Source organism: Sciurus vulgaris (genome assembly GCF_902686455.1).
Source record: "Sciurus vulgaris genome assembly, chromosome: 6".
In the NCBI taxonomy this organism is placed as follows: Eukaryota; Metazoa; Chordata; class Mammalia; order Rodentia; family Sciuridae; genus Sciurus; species Sciurus vulgaris.
In genome coordinates this window covers 35945183-35965033 of record NC_136466.1, presented here as the reverse complement: position 1 = coordinate 35965033, position 19851 = coordinate 35945183, and the positions used below count along the sequence as shown (strand labels likewise).

Sequence of the window (19851 nt, the reverse complement as noted above, 5' to 3'; positions counted from 1 at the left end):
GTGTGAGAAGCCTGTTCTGCACCTGTGCCTGTGCCCCAGTGCCTATACTGTGGTGAAGGCAAGGTGGGGTCAGACCACAAAGTAAGAGTGCCAGTCTGAGTAGGCCTTGTGGAGACAAAACCCACAGCCTCAGTTCTTCTCAGGACAGCCCAGTACTGTGGCCTAGGAGATCATGCCAAGAGGAAATTCCTAAGACCCAAATGAGATGGAGTCAGGGGTGGAGGGGGCATGAGCTTCTCAGGACCCACCAGCCAGAGCAGGAAGTTGGCTGCAACTCTGCCTATTAGCTGAGCAAACAATGCATCTCTCAGGAAGATGGGGTGAGGCCCCAGCTCTGGATATATGAAGCCCTCAGGGCCAGGTTCTTGTTTAGGTTTCCAGGGGCATCCACAAAGTCCTACTCTGCCATGAAGCTCATCATCACCTTCCTGGTGCTCTACCTGTCCCTGCTCAGCAACTATGGTGAGTGGCCTTGGAACCTGGGCATAGGAAAGACCTGCCAGAGACATCTGCTCTTCCCTGGCCCCCACTCCAGACAGTCCTGACACTGCTGCCTTTGTAGTGCACCAGGCTACTCATGTTGGTTTGCCCGGCTTTGCCTCTGGTGCTCCAGAGGGATAAGTCTGCCCGTCTGCTTACCCTCTTCCAGGGTTCCCTTTTTCCTTCCTCTGGCCTTAGAAACCTTCCAGGATCAGCCATTCTTCCTCTCACCATACTGCCTGCCTAGGTTATGCCTCCTCACCCACCTGCCATCAGGCCCTCTCCAGTCTTGGACTAGTGCAAGCTTCAGCACTGATTTAGGAACACCCATCTGTTCTCTGTCTGGTGAATGTCTCCTCAACCCTCAAGGCACAGCATGAATGTGCCCTCCTTTGGGAAGCCTGCCCTCCAGCCTGCGCAGAGATCACCTCTTCTTCCTCCACCTCCAGGTCATTTCCCATAGCTCTCTCTGCAGCCATCTCCTGTTTACATGGTCACTTTTCCTTATCTCTGGGCTTGGACTGGGAGTAGGGGGATGATCTACACAGGTTTTGGGTGTCCTCTCAGATGAATCCTCAGTTCAGTGGGCTCCTCAGAACCCACTGGGTGCAGGTGTGAGATTCTTCCTATGTGTTGGCAGGTGACACCTTCTTTGTGGACTCGGTGGTCAAGCCTGTAGCCCAACCTGTAGCTGCCCTAGCCCCTGCTGTGGAAGCTGTGGCTGGGGCTGTGCCCAAACCCCCTTTCACCTACTTCAACCCCCTGAAGATCATGCTGGCCAGCCTGGGCATCCCAGTGGAGCACCTCATTGAAGGTTCCAGGAAGTGTGTCACTGAGCTGGGCCCCGAGGCCGTGGGGGCTGTGAAGACACTACTGGTAACAAAGACATCTTGGGAGCCCCTTTCTGTGTTGTTGTCCCTTCCTGGCTATCCTCAAAATCGTATGAGGCATCCAGCCCACTGTCAGGGAGTTCTTGCTTCTTGTCCTATTCCAGCAAGCCATACCCCTGGGAGAAGCTCTGATCTTGGGTGTGAACCATGGGGGGCTGCAAAGGGCCCAAGTGGGGCACAGTACAGGATGCATTTGTCTCAGGGAGGCTGCCAGTTGGGCTGTGGTACTTTGTCCTGGTGCTCACTTCCCATTTGCCACCTGAGAACCCTAGGTAGGGCCATCAGATGTGCTTGCCTTCCTGACTTGAGTAGCCACAGGTGCCCAGGGCCTCATGTCAGTTCTCTGGTGGCAGTGAAGGGGCACACTCAAACTTGATTTCTCTTTTCCAGGGGGCCCTGACTTTCTTTGGTTGAGCCAAGGCAGGAGTAACCCTGCCTGAGGACAAGAAGCTATCCACCTAGAAGGGCTAGAAATCCTGCTGCTGGTCCCGAATGGTCACATCCTTCCTCTACCTTTCTTAATAAACTTGGCTAAGAGTAATTTTGCACTTGATTTTTTTTATTCCCTGAAAGAATCTCCATAGGGGACCAAGAATGTCATACTCCAGATTAGATAAGGTGTGAGAGGGAGGTAAGGAGGGAGCAAATAAAAGCCTGGGAATAGGGGAAGAGAACCAGTCAGAAATTAAAGGTGACTGGGATTCAGTTAGATTTTCATTCTGTAAAAGTGTTTATGAAGCATGAAAATTATCTAATCCTTGAAGATTGGTGAGACCACACCAAATAAACCCATTTGTTGCTAATACTTAAAGGTTTTGAATCCTCTTGACTTACAGATTTCTTCCTTGGAATGGAGTAACATTGAGGGATACAGGAAATCTGCTTGCTTTCCATGTGATTTCATTCAAATAACCTAGTGGCTTTGATTCCTCCTGTTCTAATAGAGGAACCAACATTTCTGGACTGAAGCCTAATGTTGGTGGACAGTTGCCCACAGAACTGGGACACTGATGTCCATTTCAGGGAAAGCGACCCAGTAAACTTTGTTAAAGGCATAATTAATTCTGCATTGTGCTTTCTGTGAAGGGTTTCCATCTTTGACCATCCATTCATTGTAAACAAACCAAATCCATTTTCATCTGTTATATTAAAACAGCACTGACCTTTTTCCGTTCCTATTTTGACAAGAATATCCAGGGATTTAAATTTTTCCCTTTTTGGGGGGGGTCTTTTGATGAGTTCACAAACAAACAGGAAAGAGGCCACCTGGATGCAGATGAAATTTAAATCATTATCAACCCTTTAATCCACAGATTGTCAAGGGTTATGGATCTTTGTGGAAGGTTGGTCTGGCTGATTATGAACCTCAATGAGAAGAATTGTTATGCATCTCTGGTGAGGAAGGTGGTAGGGGCAAACCCTGACATGACTTCATGTCAACCTCTGTGAATATTATGAATCCAATCTCTTTGTAGGATGCCTAGTAACAATTCCTTAATTAATGAACAGGATTAAATGTCCAAGTAAACCACCAGGGGGACATTGTATGCCACTTATTGGAACTGATCGTAGGTGGGTTTGTGGTATTAGACAAAGGACCCCTATCTAAGAAGATCCTAGTATCCTCCCTTCACCTGTGGAATCTACCCAGGAAAATAATGGAGAGAAAATAAAAGTGCTCAGAGGAAAGAGACCAACATAATCCTGAAGCTGGTCCCCAAACCTCTTATATGAAGAAAAAAAAAAAAAAAAAAAGTATAAATGAACAGTGCATTTAAACTTGAACTGTAGTAAATGCTGTAGCATGCTGCCCAGATTTTCTGTTCATTTCCATTGCTCTTGGGGCACTGGTAACTGATAGCAACCAGTTGAGTTGCTTTCTGGGCATTGCCCTCAAAGAAATTCATCTCTTCAAAGGTTATTCCCCTACACCTGAGGCAGTCTGCATTCAACAACTAGTTAATGTAAGCTGGGACAAATATGAAGGGTCCTCACCGCACCTTGGTACCTCATGGAATCTTACAAAGCCTTTATGTCTGTTACTATTCAACTTCTCCTTTGCCCAGTATCAACTCCACTTTACCATTTAAGGTACTACAGTGTACACTGACCTGTTCCATAGTTTACAGGGTACAGGTCTTCAAGTTGACACCTAACTTACATCTTCAAAAGGCTATTCCAAAATCAGGTGCATGCCCATAAGTCCAGCTGCTTAGGAAGTTGATGCAGGAGGATAACAAGTGTTCAGGTTAGGTTGAGCAACTTAGCAAGAGACCCTGCCTCAGAATAAAAAGGACTAGCAATGTAGCTAAGCAGTAGAGTGCTCCCAAGTGTAATCTCCAGCTACATACACAATGACAGGATAAAATGTTTAAAAATGGTTACATGTTGGGAGAGAGGGAATTCAAAGAGTAGATTTTTTAAAAATATTTTGCCACTTTGACATTATAACCATGTAAATATTCTACATTGCTACGAAAGACCAAAATGTTTTTAAAGACAATATCTAAAGTTGAAATAAAACCTTTTAGTGTCAGCAGCACTATAGAGCAACTATTTCAAGTAATGTGAAAATATAGTACTTTACATCCTGGGGGTGGGAGGAGTTAAACCCCAAGGATAAGAACTGCCAAAATAATCTAACTTTTCTTGGTGGTTCTATCGTAAGGCCATTCTCTGCATTTTCTGTGATGAATCAAATGGACTATGCGAATGCCACTGAAACCTAAGATTTCTGGGCCAAGTTAAAAGAAGATACTGATTTAATAATCATTAAGGTTAAGTAAAAACCCTAGAGACGAGTGCTCCATGTCTGGCTCCTTCAGTGTTACAGATATAAAGTGGTTCAGCAGCTCTGGCTGGAGGCCATGCCCAACAAGCACGGTTTCCCAGGAAGCCACAGACTTGCAACAATGCCATCTGTAGAATGCTCAGCATGATCCCCTACAGACTAAAGTATCTTCAAGGACAATCCCCTTCAGATCCCCAGAAAGTCTGTTCAATCAAATCAATCTTTCAGAGGTTTCCCAAATCACTGCTTATGAGTCAGTCAATATTCAAGAGAGCTAAATCAGAAGCCTGTACAAAAGCTTCCCTATAATACATGTACCATAATATAACTTCTACTTTTGTCAGCCTTAACATCTACCTGAATTTCATTAATTTCTACTTCACAGGATAATTATTTTATATACACTGGCAGCACAAACAATAAATACTTCATATTTAAAAAGTAGGGTTCAAGATCAGAATGATGTGTAAGTGCTCGACTCATTTTATTTTTGGTGGTGGTGGTGGGGTTCTCATCTCTGTTCCCTAAAACAATCTAGAAATTGTCTCATCTAACAGCAGTAAGACAGAATTCTTGCATCTAGATTTGGTCTCTAGATATTACTTCCCACTTTAGGAACCAGAAAGTGTGGATTAATGGCGGATTCCAGGTCTGGAGCAGGAAACAAAAAAAGATAATTTCTCACAAGAGGTGCAGCTACCAAGACTATGAGGGTTTGCCCAAAAGACACAGGGACCAATCTGAATAAAACTCCCATGAGTTGAAGATGAATTAATTTAGAACACTAGTAATGGTAATGGCTGCACCAGACAAAATTCACCCAATGTTATAAACGTACACATATTTCATAAAGGAGAAAAATGGCTTGTTTGGTCACCTTTGGAGGACACAGGGAAATCAATTCATTACTTTGAAAAGTGATAATCAGGAATGTACCCTGCCTTTGATAAAATCTGTGCCACGGGTCACTAACATTTGATGAATTTTTTGTTTTACAAAATGTAAGCAAAGGAATAATACCGGTTATCATTTTGCAAATTCTATAAAGTTAATGTTGATCAAGATTGCTAATACCACAAAAAGACAATTAGACAACATACACCTAATGAAAGTATATAACACCTTTGAAGCAGTTAGTCTTAGAGTTGTCCAGTTTTGATATCAGGAGTTATCAGGGTAGTAATAGTGGACTAAGGAGGGGTTAAGTTTTCCATTTTTTAAGAATTTTAAATTGATGTCTATAAAATTAAGAAACAAAACTTTTATCAATTATTTTTATATTTGGTAGAATTTACCAGAGAAGTCATCTGGATGGGCTTTTCCTTCCCTAAGATTTTTGTTGTTGTTCCATAACTAATTCAATCTTTTGTGTCAGAACTGATTTAAATTTTGTCAATACTTTTCTTAAACCAGAAAAGTAATAAGAAGAAACATAGAGCTATTCAGATGTTCTGTTTCTTCTTGAGTCAATTTTGGTAGTATCTTTCCAAGAATTTTTTCATTCTATCTTCTTTACCTAATCCAGTGGCACACAATTGACTATAGTATTCCATAATACTCCTTACTCTGTAAGGTTAATAGTAACCTTCATGCCTGATTTTATTGTGCACAGTTGTGGGGTTTTTTTCCTTTTCAGTTTAAAGACTTACAAATTTCACTGATTTTTCCAAAAAACTAACTTTCAGGTTTTGATTTTCCATGTTATTCTTTTTTATGCCATGAATCTCGGCTCTAATCCTTTTTATTTCCTTAACATTCGCTTTAGGTTTGGTTGGCTGTTTGTTTTCTACAATTTTATGATGAAAGGTTATTCATTTGAGGTCTTTTTGTCTTTAACATAATTCTTTGCAACTATAATTTTCCCTTTAAGCATCGTTTTTGATGCATACCATGTTTTTAGTATGTTATCTTTTCACTTATTTCAGAGAATTTTCCAAATGCCTTTTTCTTTAACCTGTTATTCCACATAATTCTGAACTTCCCAACTTCATATCTAACTTTACTTCAATGACTAGAGAATATATTTTGCATGATTTCAATTCTCAATTTAGGTATGAATTATGATATACATAGGTATAGCAACTCCTGCTGTCTGCATTAAATATTCAGATAATAGTCATAGTTCAAGTGCTCAAAAATCATTCATAAAGGCTGCTAACGAACAGAGCTAAACCTTTGCACAAGAGAAAACAGGAATTCTTGGATCCCTTTGATCTGTTAAGTATTGTTTTATTTATATATGTTCTAATGCTTAGCCTTACCAGTAATCTATCTGGAAGGCAGTCTTTTTCACTTAAAACCATTTTCAGTAATATAAAAAGCCTTATAAAACAAGCTTTAAAAACTATTTTCTGTAATTAGTTGTTTAGTAAAGGCTAAATCTGAATTTAATTCAGACTAAAATCTGAATTAAAGGTATTTGGAAACAGTATAACAAATGAGAAAATTCTTTGATTAAATACCTTTGTCAAATCAATAAAGAAAAGTGGAGGGCCAAGACATAGCACAGGTCAAATCAGGGTTTACTCTAATGAAAACAATGAGTCTAGACAAAACTCATTCACCTGTCTCTTCACCGACCTGTGAAGCAGAAATTGAGGTTCTCATTTATTCTATTTCCCAAACTTTTCAAATTTCCCTTCTTTTTCTTCTCTGCAAGCTCTCCTCAGTTTAACCTATGTCAACTGAACTACACCAGAAGTCAGTTTAGTCTGACACCAATTAGTCTTATTTTTCTCATTCATTCAACATATATTGCTGGGTGGTATCTTTTTAGAACAAAAATCTAGTAATGCTACTCCCATTTAAAATCTTGTGTGGCTCTTTACATCACCTACTGAATGAAGTTCAAACTTTTGGCATGTGGGTCAGGTTCTAAAGGCACTGACTTTGCTCATCATGTTCCAGTCCAGTCACTTCACAGGTGCACTCTACACCCATGGGCACACATTATGTTCAAAATCCATTCCATTTATAGTTAAAGATATTCCACAAAGGCCTTTATTAGAGTTCCTATTACTTACCCTGGAAAGAAGTTCTTAGTCCCTCAAAACATTGCTCAGAGGTTACCTCTGAGATTTTACAGACCCATGAAGACAGTTGCTTCCTGCATAAGTGGTATAGCTTTAGCACTTATTGCATTTGATTATAACAATCAACGAAGCACAAGGATTGTACCTGTAAATATCTACTTTCAAACTAAGCAGAACATCTACAATTCTAAATGTCTCAATTATAAATGAGTATTGATCAGTATATGACCAAGAAAAGTGTTTTGACATTACACATCATGATTCACCATTGGACTGATAATATGTAGTCCTTTCACCCACTGAATCTGTGCCCAGTGGCTTAGATTTACTTTGCTAATTAAGTTGGAAAGTATCAGGCAACAGGAGTTCCTGAAGCCCATATCAGGTCACATTCACAGAGTAAGCAAAAGTTTCTTTAGATTCAAAATAATTTAATAGCATTTAGAGAGAGTAGAGAGATTTGAAGTTTGCAGCTAAAACAAATCAAAGTAATATCTTATTTATGTGGAAACGTTACATGTGCTAAGGAAACCATAGAAACTGGTTTTTAATCTACCCTGAAAAATCCAGCACTTTTCTAATTCCTAGCTATAGACTGGATAGACTCACTTAAAGAACTTATTAATATTCTGACTTCTGGCTATTAATAAGGACAAATTTACTTATAAAATATTTCTCATGTCATCCTAGGATTCTCATAAAAGCCATCTTTTGCAAGATTCTTTCAATATATATCCTGTTAAAACTGTCTTTGTAGTATTTGTGAAAACTTATTTTAAAACTGACCTAAATTTGAATATGTAAATATTAGCCGAAAAGAACCCTGGCAACATAAACACTGTTACCTAAAACCTGATGTTATTCTAAATATATTTCAACTCATGTTTCTTTAGGTACTTATTCCTCTAAAAGAAACACTGGTTAGAATTTATGAAATAACATGGCACCCATACTTTCATTACCTTTTATATACTTATTTTTGGATTACATGGAGGAGCAAGATTATTATAAGAATGGGACACTTCCGCAAACATTTCTCTAAATTGTCTTGATTTTAAACAATTGTTTATCCAGCACATACATGAAATTTACATTTATTGTTATAGAACTAGTTTCTAAAAAGCAAATCAATGTTTTTCTCTCAACTATAATTATGCCCACATCTGAAGACTTGGAAAGTCACACAGTTTTAAAGGTTACATATACAACAAAATAAACATGCAACATGTAAAACATACAATAAATTAGTATAATTCCAACACAATGTTTGCTACTGTATTTAAAAGCATTTATTTAAAATATGTCCACCTCCTTCCAAAAGACGTAAGACACATCAGCCCATTTCTTATATTATGAGGTATATGGCAACAACAAAAATCCGAAATGCAAATAAATCATTAGGCGCCTAAATATAAAATTGAACTTTGGCAAAGATATGAGTGTTATACAGAATAAGACAGCCAATAAGGAAATACATACTTTACACCATTTCCCCATATTGCGGCCCTGTCCCCATTCACTCTTCCCTTTGAAAGGGTGAGTTATAACCCTGTCCCAGATGACTCAGAATTTAAATATGTGGTCTGCTGATTAACATTTATTTTCCTCAAACCTAAGTACTACAACTATACAAATTACACTTTAAAAATATTTGAAACAGATATTGAATTTATTGGTTGGCTATGAGTAGGAAAATACATCGGTAAAGAAAAGAGACCCTGTATATAAATATAATACTAGCTAGTTACAATTTGACCAAGAAGGTTCCACTGAAAAGAACAGTATAAGCCCTTGTTACCACCAGTCCATATGGTATAAATTCAGTTTCCCATTACCCTTATCAAAGAGCTGCCTAGGCAAATGTGACATTCTTAGAGCTTAGTGCAGATAATGTGCTGGGTTTTGTTATATGAATGGTAAACAAGAGATAGTCCAGTGCATTACACAATATAATGTACTGTGAATAAAAAGACTAGATACTCTATTTTAGACACCACATCAACATACCAGTTTTTAAAATGTATGTAACCAAAAAGAAAAGCAAAGCAAACATCTTAAAATACTGCTTTTGAGTGGGGGAGAAATACTTGCTTAAGGTGTTCTATGAGTGATCTGCAATATATATACTGAATATTCTGAATGATTCATTAAAAGACCAAAGTGCTATGATTGTTTTGCGTAGGTTGGCTTTTGTCTTTATATGACATGGCCCCCAACCCTGAAATCATGATGGAAACTAAATTCCGTAAGTTTAAATAGTAAAAAAGTGAAACTCTAAAAACTGAATGTTATTTTTGAAAAACTGAATCTTAGAAGAGCTTTGAAATTACAATTTCAATATTCAGAAGTGCACACTACCAAATTTAATGATGTCCTTAGGTTTCAAAAGTGCTAACCCTAAAAATGTTTTCCTGGTTGTTACAAATCAAATAAAAATACAAACAAAAACACATTTCTTGGAGATGTTCTTTGCTTATCTTCTGGGACTATTAAAGTTGCAATCAACAATTTATTTTCTACAACTTTAGTAAATTATACCATAAATTAATCTTGATGAACATTATTTTTAATTCTCAAGGCATAAATAAGTTACCACTAATATGGTAAACTGTACTTCAAGAGATTTACAACAAGGAATTGTGTGCCTCCAGATTTCTCATCTTTAAAACATAAAACACACCCCAAATTTTCTGTAAAACTTTCCTAATTTGGATTTCTCCTGCAAGAACACTGAAATTACATTATGGCAAAACATTAAATATGTTCATCACAGAATTTCTGAAAAATATCTACACTGTGAAATGGACTAGTTTTATTGCATTTCAGTGAATATAGATTACTGGAAATTATTCAGGACACAGAAAATACTTAAAACATAAGACCTTGCTTAACAAAGTATAATCTATTTTGGTGTGACTGTTTATTCTCTATAGACTCAAAATATTTTCTTTCTCTTTTGAAGGTTACAGTTGTAAATCTACACTCTTGGTTCAATTATCACTATCTACATAAGATGGAGAGGCTGTTCAAGCTGACCCACAGAATGTGGTATGACTGAAAGAGGCAAAACCAAGTATTTTCAAGACATAACAGGCCATTATATCTTAATATGCTGCCTCCAAATTCAAAATTTTAAATTCTATTATTGTAGACAATAACAAATACAGATGAAAACATCATGTGTAAAGCTCAAACCTTTAGCATCTAACAAGTGCGCTCTAGCTCCAGCATCTATGAAAAGAATACATCTTTCATTAACACATACAAAATGAGTTAAGTGCTCCTCCACTTCCTTTCCACAAAGCTCTCTGGACCCATGATTACACAATGCAGGTCATAGAAAAAGTGGCTTCCTTGGTCTCATCAGTCCAACCAGCTCCAGCTCAACATCACTGGAAATTCTCATGATGCACATTACCGACACAGTGTTTAGGAAAAACAAGTAAACACACCTTTATTCACACTTTAAAAAAAAGAAAGAAAGAAAAGAAAAAAAAAAAAGAAGAAGAAGAAGAAACCAAACCAAAACTAACATACCATAAAAAGTTATGTACTGGTTCTACATCAATACCAGTTTTCCAATAAACTGATTATAAACTGGATATGTTTGGTGTCATCATGACTTAAAAAGAAAATAAAAAAATAAAAGAAAAACCATCACAACAACAAAATCTTAAAAATTTTTTTAAAAAATTAAAACAAAACAAAATCTTAAAAGAAAAACTAGGTCCAAGACAAAGATTCAAGATCAAAACCTTTTGAAGAATTTCTTCAGGGAAAAAAAAAAAGAAAAAAGAAAAAGAAAAAAATCATTATTTAAACAGTATATAATTTTATTTTCTCTTAAAAACAGAATAAGCACATTTAAGTGCTGAATATTTTTCATAAAATTTTAAGTCATTATCCAAAATGACTCATTCTCTGTATAAAAATTGTTACTAACACTCAACAATTTTTTTTCTTAATGCTCACATGGTGTCCTTTTGCTCCCCTGCCTGCAGTTGAAACAAAAGCAGTTAGCTCCCTCTAAATTCATTTGATTTTTGAGAGAAGAATGAACAAGAACAGAACATATACAATTTAACTTTGCACAGTTAAAGCTGGCTTTAATCTCAAATCTACTAATGGCACTATGGGCAAAACACAGGATACACATAACTTTTATCTTGGTTGACATTAAAATGACTTAGTCACTTTAAAAATGATCTGAAGAATTGCCTTAGGGACCTGTTTTGAAAATACATCTAATTCATACTGCTTCATAAACAGAAAATTACTTTTTCTTAAAAAAGGAATGATTAAAAAAATACATAACCAAAAAGAATTCACATGATAGTAGTATTCTGGGTGACAAATAGCACTGTGCAATGACACCTAGAAGCAGTGCTTGGGTCTGGTATACAAAGACCCAGGGACCCACCCTATGAACATGTTCCAAAATATGATATTCAATGCTTCACAATGAGAAAAAAGCCACAGCTCATACAAAAGCATTTTCATAAAATTCTCACAAATGTTAAACAGTATTTAAAAAATATAAAAGAGGATGCACAGATTTTCTCTGCATGCACAGGCAGTGCTTGGTGAGAACAAATTTAGGCAGGCACAGTGGAAATAGGACAGGAAATGTCTCAAAGAGGAGTTAAGAAGCTGTACCTAAGCAGCTATAAGTTTTAAACTTAAAAACAGTCAAAAGTTTAAAAATATCAGAATGTACATATAATTATCTATCATGTTCAGTCCATAAATGCCTATAGATCATGGTTCAGCTTATCTGTCCTGGTAGAGAGAGTTTTTGTAAAAATTCAGAAATTCATGAATAAGTTGCTTCTGGTCCAAGAAAACATCCTAAGGTTTAAGCAGACTTAGATTTAAAGAACAAATGTTCTCAATTTAAAAATAAAGTAGTACAAAAGGGCTAACAAAACCCTAACAGTGCAAATCATTGCAGAGAAAGTCTGTTGCAACTCTTTTACAAGCTGGCCTTCAGAACACAGGAAACAGGTTTAAAAACAAAAAAATTTAGCCTTAGTTTACAATACAATCATTTTCAAATCTGATTTTTTTAAGTACAAAATGTCATAATCAGGTCTTCTGTGGATCATATACAATCATCAAGGCTAAATTCAAATTCTATATTTTACAAACAAGTCTGAAAAAGGAGGAAGTAAAGTCTGGAAGAATGGTCTCTGGATGTTACTACTGGCCTCAAAAAAGTAGTGCTACAGATTTCTGTGCAAAGAGAATATGCTGTTCAAACATTTTCCTATTTCAAGGCATGAAAATATTATATTGGATAGAAGAAACAGGAAAATTACTTGTAACAAATTAAAGATAGGTGCAAACACACCAATCCCTGTCTAGCAGTATATAAAGCATATTGGGCTCAGAATTTGTCAGTTGCTAGCACCTGGCTTTCTTACTTTATCCTTGTTTCAAATAATCAGATTGAAAATCCAAATCATCATTAAGAAAAATCCCTAGTGGCAAACCTCACTCCGCTATATTCAGATTTTCACAAGTTTACAAATAAAACTGAGGTTATTCTCTGTAGGTACTTGACTACCTCCTGCCAGGAAGGTGAATGCCATTAACTTGGGGCAGGAATGGCAGTAAGAGCTCCAGTTGTGCAAAAAGTGAGAAGTGGTCGGAGGGGATAAGTGGGTGTGGACAGCCACTGATATTATTCTCAACTAGCCAATGGTGGTCCAGAGGTCCCAGGATGCCTAAAGTGTTCAGCTGAGGTTTAGAATAGAAGATGTAGTCAATTATACCCTGAAAAACAAGAAAAAAGGGGGGGAAAAAAAAAAAAAAAAAAAACAAGGCCCCACATAAGATAACACTGAAATACTGAATGTTTGGGACATACTCTTACATTCATGTTTGGTAAACAAAACAAAAGAAATTTACTAGCTTATAGCAAGAGGCGTAGTACTATAGAAACCAAATGGTCACACGAATGTCAAACTTAGCCCAAGGAAGTATTCTTCCTATCTGGATCTTTACCAAATAATGCTAAGAAACCTAAAAGACCCTTCATGATACTTCCTCTGCTTCTCTTTCTTAACTTCTTGCTCACTACTCTACTACCATAGAAGCCTTTTGGGTGGGTGGGGGAAGAAGGCATTTTGTAGGTGCTAAGCTTTTTCCTGCCCCAGGGTTTGCACACATGCTGTCTCTTCTGCCCAAAATACTTCCTTCTATTTATTTGTCATCCAGTTATTCTTATCCTTCAAATGTCAGGTTCATTTTCCACAGATCTTCCTAAATCCTGCTCCCACCCATTTAACCCCCGATTTTCTTCTCTTGCTAATGTCCACCCCAAGGAGTAATTACATTTTCTTATGTGTGATTGAAATCTACTACAGTTTTGATGCTGACTGTTCTCCAAAGGTCCATGTATTTAAAGGCTTGGTCCCTAGAGTGGCATTCTATTGGGGGTGATCCTTCAGACCTGTAAGAGGTAGGGTTTTATGAGAGGTCCATAGGTCACTGAAGGCATGCCTTAAAGGAATTATGTGATCACTGCCCCTCCACTTTCTTTTTTTCTGACTTTGCTTCTTGGCTGATTAGGTGAGCAGTTTGCTCTACCATGTCCTCCCACCATGATATGCTGCCTTGCCAGAGATCTAAAAGTCATGGGGCTACTCAATCATGCACTAGATACTCCAAAACTGTGACCCAAAATAAAACTTTATAAGTTAATTATCTCAGGTATTTTGTCATAGTAACAGGAAGTTACCTGTCTCTATAGCTTCTAGCACATAGTTATGGGTCTGCTGGTTTTGCCCCTCTCCTCCTGTAACTTCAACTCCTCCTCTACCTGCTCTTGGCCAAAGGCACTGAAGCACACAAATGCCTTCTTCCTCTCTCTGTATCAGGAACAGAAATGAAAGGAAGGGAGGGAAGGAGAGGAGGAAACCAACCAACCAACCTGTAATTTCTCCCACCCTTTGATTATTACTCTTGCCTCTCTTCAGTCTGCCTATGAATCTAAAAGGAAGGAGCTCTTAAGGACAAACAGAGGTCATAATTTCTACATTTTAAGGTACAAGAGCTCCTGAGACTCTAACTAAACTCGTTTATATCTAACAGACAAAAATAGAAACTGGGGTGTAGGAAAACAGAAATGCAGAAAATAACTAAAAAGAGCAACTGAACAAAGTCACATAGTTCTAAACAACCACTGATCTCAAAATAAGAGACACACCACACTAAAAGCTGTTAATTGTGTAAGAAGACACATAAATATATTTTAGAAACACTTAAAAATAGCTAATGTAAATCATATTCTAGCACTCAATGAATTACAGTTTCATTTAAAATAGACTATAAAAGGATGCCTCATCTCACCTGATATGCAATTAGTATTACAGTACTGCATATCGGCTATTCGTAATGAACATGTAAGAAACATTCTGCCCCCAAAAGGTAAAAGATAACCCAGGAATTGATTTACTATCATTATTTCATGTGACTTCTCGTGCTGGGAAATATTCTAACAGATTATTGAGAAAGTAAAGATATGACATTAATCACACGGAATTCTATAGAAAAGCAATTAAAAGTATATTGCTTTCAAAGAACTTGAGGTTGCTTAATTCCAGTCTGAACATATACCCACATTTTAAAGACTTACTGAAATTATAAAATTTGCTGGAAAAAGTGAGGGTTTTAAAAACATGAATGTTAAGACACACCTTGAAATCAAATGTGTAATTTGTGTAAGGCATCAGGCCACTCTCATAGGCACTCTTTAACTTGAAACCATGAGTGATCCTTCCATTGGTCATTCCATTCTTCCCATTGCAGCTGAAGTTTGTAAGACTTTCATTATATCTCAGTTCCTTAAAGTCTTTATGATTTGTTTCTACTCCACCAGTGCTCAAATATTCTACAACACCTAAAATGAAGAGAAACAGTTTCATTATTGTTGAGTATAACATAGAGTGGACAAATATAATTTTAAAAGATCATGCAGAAAATAGAAGAGAGATAAGTGCAGCAGAGTAAAGGAACTGAGGGGGAGAGAGGAGGGATGGGAAAAGGGAAGAATGGTGAAATGAATGAATTTCATCAAACTTTCCTATGTACATATATGAATCTCACCTTTATATATGTCCATAATACACCAATTTAAAAAAAAAAAACTATTTAAATAAAAAAAAGATCTAGAGTAGAGGAAAGGGAACAGAGGGAAGAATGTGGAGAGGGAAAGGGGAAGTACTGGGGCAGAACTGAAGCAAATTATATTCCATGCTTATATAATTATGTCAAAATGAACCCCAATATTATGTATAACTATAATGAATAAAAAAAAGCAATAGTAAATAATTTTTAAAAACCACTTACATTCCTACTTTCTAAAATGTTTCATTTTAAAAATTTGCTATAACTTGTCCTAACCCATTTTTATGTAGTTGTAATCATAGTACCAATATTTTATACTTTGTTTTATTCATTTAAAACTATCTCACAAACAGATGTGCCTCCTAATTACCTTAAAGGCTGTATAAAACAATTGGGTTGGAGTGTAAACTAGGTCCTTATTTTTCAAAATCCAGGTTATTGCCACTATTTTAAAATTAAAGATAACACCAAGATTAACATATTATTGCGTAGGTTTTGCTTATGTTAAACTACTTCCAAGATACTCAATTCCAATCTTGGGATTTTTTGTCATTTTATAAGGACTGCCAACTATGAAAAAGAATGCCATCAGTTAGGCTGAGCAACTTTACCATTCCTGTATTTTCCCAATAAAATGCACTTAGCAAATATATTTTAATTTTCATTAAATTAGTTAGCAAGACAGGAATTTTCCCACATCTTTGCTATTAAAACACTGTACTTTTCTTTCCTTGCTCCTCAGATATTTTGTAGCTATACAGAAGGTAGAAAAAGGTAGAGAAACTGCCAGAAAACAATCCCAAACTGCTTCAGTAGCAGTATCCCAAGAGAGTCTGATGAGAAGGACTAAAGAATTACAGATCTTAAACAACAAATTTTAAAATAGTTTCTTCTTCATGGCTCTTATCTTTTGTGATGGCAATAATGTACTAACAAACTTACCTATGTAAACATGTATATTGTATGACAGTATGGACAAGGAGCTGAAATACAAAGTGCAAAGAGGAAGAACAATGTAGTTTGCTATTCCAAGGGCTTTGGTTTATCTGTGTACTATCTACAGATAATCTATTTACTCAAAATCAGGCTTTCTGTACTCTGTACTTTAGGATAAAGATTGTTGATCTTTTTAGTTAAGATCACTTGACTGTAAATAAAAGATTTCAATTTACACCTGAGTTAGTGTTATTTCAAAATAACCCAAAATGCTTGGAACTAGAAGTGTTTTGAATTTAAGATTTTGGAATATTTGCAATATACATAATGATCCTGAGGATAGGACCCAAATCTAAAATAGAATTCACTTCTATTTCATATACACCTCATACACACAGCCTGAAGGTCACTGTGAAATATTTTAAACAATTTTGTGCCTGAAACAAGGTTTCATGGTGTGGAATTTTCCCCTTGTGGCATCATGTCAGAATTCAAAACTTGTGGATTTTGTGGCATTTCATATTTTTTTTATGCCTCACTGCCTTTGTTCATCAAAGATAATTAATGTCCTCCCTCTTTAGATTCCCAAAATACTACCTCCCCCTCCCCCAAAATGATTTTCCCACTTCACACACACACACACACACACACACAATTTAAAACCTCATGGACGCCACCACAAACTGAAATATCATTTGGACTTAACTTGGAATTATTAGAAACTATACATTACAAAAACATTTTAAGTCAAAAAACATTCATTCTACATAAAGTAACATTCTTACCAGAGTCAGGCAAAGAATTAAGATCTGCACATAACACAAGTGGAATAGTTCCAAATTCTCCCAATGCAGTGGATTTGAGGCTTCGAGAGGCTTTATCAATAATGTTCTTCACTTCTGAGAGGAACATCATAGTTTGTACCAACTTTACATCAGAGTATTCAGGGTCCCAATGCATATGAGCATTAGCCACAAGAATAAGTTGTTTTTCTGTTCCAAGATGTGGCTTTCCAGCTATATTAGATAAAAAGAAAACAAAGAAACAGACAAAACCCTCCCATCAGCCCACAGATTCTTAGAGAGTATGAAAGCAAGTGATATATCTCAGAGTCTCTGAATAGAAAAGGACCCTCAAATACGCCTAATAATTTCCCACCTGATCAGTGACTGTGCTGTTCAACAAACCTGAAAAATAAATTATATAAGCCTCAGGTTGATGCTTCCAACACAGAGGGCATTCGTTATCTGTACGCAGATAAGCTAGGAATAGCTTGATTTTTAAATAGTTTTTCTCCTTGAAATTTTTGGTTTTAGGATGTCCTAAATCAAGCCTCTCAAAATTAAATGTAAATGCTCTTTCTTGGGTATGTTTAAGACAGTCATTAAATTCTTTCATATTTGTTATCCTTCCCATTAAATGTTCCCAGTTCTTACTGTTCAAGTGATAACTGTTCAAGTGACAGAAGTTTTAGTTTTCAGCATGGCAGTTACTCTAAATATTCATTTAATTTGAAGTAAGTGGTCCATTTCCCAGAACTCAAGACCTTTAACATAATTATTATAAGTAGGTCAGGAAGAGAAGTTTAGGTTACAGAACTTCCTTGTTGAGTCTATGAAGTTCTTATCCCTGAGCAGTTATTTATTTTATATGAAAAATTCTTGAGAACAAAAAATATATGTCTTTTCCAAGGTTTGTAATACTTTTCTGGGCAATGATTTTTCATCCTCATCTTTGTGGCAAAGATATAAAGTATTTAGAAAAGACAAATTCTCACTGAGTTTCTTCAGGTGTTAGACAAGACCATTAATACATAATGAGTTTTCTGCTATAATTTCTTTTGAAGATGTTTAATCAGATCTATTAAATTTTGGAGGTCAATTTTACAGGAAGTGAAAAGGTCACTCACATGACATTTCAATCAATTCCTTTCGAAGTTCTAGCAGTACTGCAACTCCAATGTTATCTTTTGTCATGACTCTGTTCAGCATAGCTTCAGACCCTTCTGAATTTGCCATTGCTAGCTGATTAAATTCAACAGTGTGTTTCTGAACCAAAGTAAATCTAAAACAAAAACAAAAACACACACACAAACATAGAATTGGGAATATCAAGATATTAGCTTTGTGGGAAATGTAGTTATCCCAAACTTCCTCAAGAGAAATGAAAGCATTTAAATCACATGATGGAAAATCCTCCATATTCAGCACCAAGATTCCCACATCCATTTAAAGTTGTTTTTCAATCTGCTACTGATACATAAAATACCTTGAGATACCTTTACAACCACACATAGTCAACTTTTGTTTAAGTTTCAGGTTGGAATATTCTAGTTTTTAATTTTTATAATAGTTTTGCAAAGTATGGGTTTAATAATCCCTCTCATATCCTAGTGGGAATGTTAACTATATGGTGCTTCAATTAACAATTGGAGTTAAAGCCCTAATAAACACCTGAAGAAACAACAGCATTTTAAACATGTTTCCAAAACAAGATTAATTCTGATTAAAAACAAAACCCCCAAGTCAATATTGTTCTCTGAGTAATAATAGAGTGTCTCAATCTTTCATTTGTCAATTAATTTCCACACCGTTAGTTCTCACCCTGCAAGTATTTCCCTAAAAAAAAAAAAAAATGGACTTACTTTTCAGTCTTGAAGAATATTGCACAGCCATCAACATGTTTTCTTTCTTGTTCTGACATTGTCCTAGCTCGAGACTTAGGACTAAAGAATCCATTATAACCACGTTCTTTCAGTTCTACCAGAAAAAAACTGTAATACTGTTCTGTTTCAACCTCCTAAAAAAGTGTAAATAGCAAAGTTACTTCATAAGACAAAATTAGTTCTACATATTAGCTCTGCATGTACAGTTTGAAAGCCTGAAGTAATTTTTTCAAAGGACTGAGATGCAGATTCAAGAATAAAACATCTTTCCAATGTAATTTACCGAAATCAACCAGAACACATTTTATAGGTAACAAGTGCCAAGGTCAATTCTTTGTTGTTTAGGAGTAATGAATGGAAAGATGCATACTCCTATGCATATGAACCAGAATCAGAGAAATAGGAGGAACTTCACAGATCCAAATTTCAGACTCATAAGACTCAAGTAACTTGCCCAAGATTGTATTATTATATGGGTTGGATTAAGAAGTCAAAGTTAAGTATACGTAAGATCCAATCCTTTTCCCATTAGGTCAGAATTACTCTACTAATACAGGAGATAAAAAGCAGTGTTTTTAAAGCCACTAAGGCTAGAATTTCAAATGTGTCAATGTAATTTATTCAACTGCAATTGCTTCTTGGGTTGTCAATGCTGGAGGAGTCGTGAGATTTAAACACTCTTCTGTATGACTTACCTGGAGACTTATAATATCAGCATTGCAGCTCAAGATTTCTTGAATAATGGCCTTTTTCCTGTAGTCCCAATTTAGTGCCCATGATGGACAGTAGCCGTATAACTGCCGGGTCGCATATTTATCACAAAGAACATTATAGCACATGACAGAAAACAAGGCTGTAGGAAAGATAACTTTACTTATTTACACACGTGGCAGAAAAAAAAAAAAAAACAGAATTAATTTCAGTAAT

At 36.3% G+C, this 19851-nt stretch overlaps 2 protein-coding genes across 5 annotated transcripts in view; one reads left to right on the top strand and one right to left on the bottom strand.

The window, feature by feature from the left end:
• The first annotated feature begins 250 nt into the window (after window positions 1-250).
• SCGB3A1 (secretoglobin family 3A member 1) lies at window positions 251-3859 on the top strand. Of its 2 annotated transcripts, XM_079144273.1 has the most exons (3): window positions 251-462; window positions 1121-1356; window positions 1761-3859. In XM_079144273.1, the coding sequence occupies exons 1-3, from the start codon at window positions 408-410 to the stop codon at window positions 1782-1784; spliced, it is 315 nt and encodes a 104-aa protein (XP_079000399.1). In that variant the 5' UTR covers window positions 251-407; the 3' UTR covers window positions 1785-3859. The 2 variants fall into 2 exon arrangements, with proteins under 2 accessions (XP_079000399.1, XP_079000398.1); XM_079144272.1 differs by having other exon boundaries at window positions 1121-3859.
• A 1215-nt stretch (window positions 3860-5074) lies between these two features.
• The window catches only part of CNOT6 (CCR4-NOT transcription complex subunit 6), an 88969-nt gene continuing 74192 nt past the window's right edge, over window positions 5075-19851 (bottom strand). For 2 of the 3 annotated variants that reach the window (XM_079144165.1, XM_079144167.1), the window contains 6 exons: window positions 19620-19792; window positions 18904-19058; window positions 18169-18323; window positions 17045-17275; window positions 14894-15096; window positions 5075-12968 (listed from right to left, as the gene is read on the bottom strand). In XM_079144165.1, coding sequence (XP_079000291.1) covers window positions 12756-12968; window positions 14894-15096; window positions 17045-17275; window positions 18169-18323; window positions 18904-19058; window positions 19620-19792 — 1130 coding nt within the window. In that variant the 3' untranslated portion in view covers window positions 5075-12755. The remainder of the gene's footprint in view (window positions 12969-14893; window positions 15097-17044; window positions 17276-18168; window positions 18324-18903; window positions 19059-19619; window positions 19793-19851) is intronic. The other variant, XM_079144166.1, reaches the window with a different exon arrangement.

Excerpts from the sequence above, each read along its gene's own strand:
- SCGB3A1 (XM_079144272.1), top strand. The coding sequence starts at position 408 with ATGAAGCTCATCATCACCTTCCTGGTGCTCTACCTGTCCCTGCTCAGC. Across the intron at positions 463-1,120 it reads GTCCCTGCTCAGCAACTATG|GTGACACCTTCTTTGTGGAC; the intron begins GTGAGTGGCCTT and ends ATGTGTTGGCAG.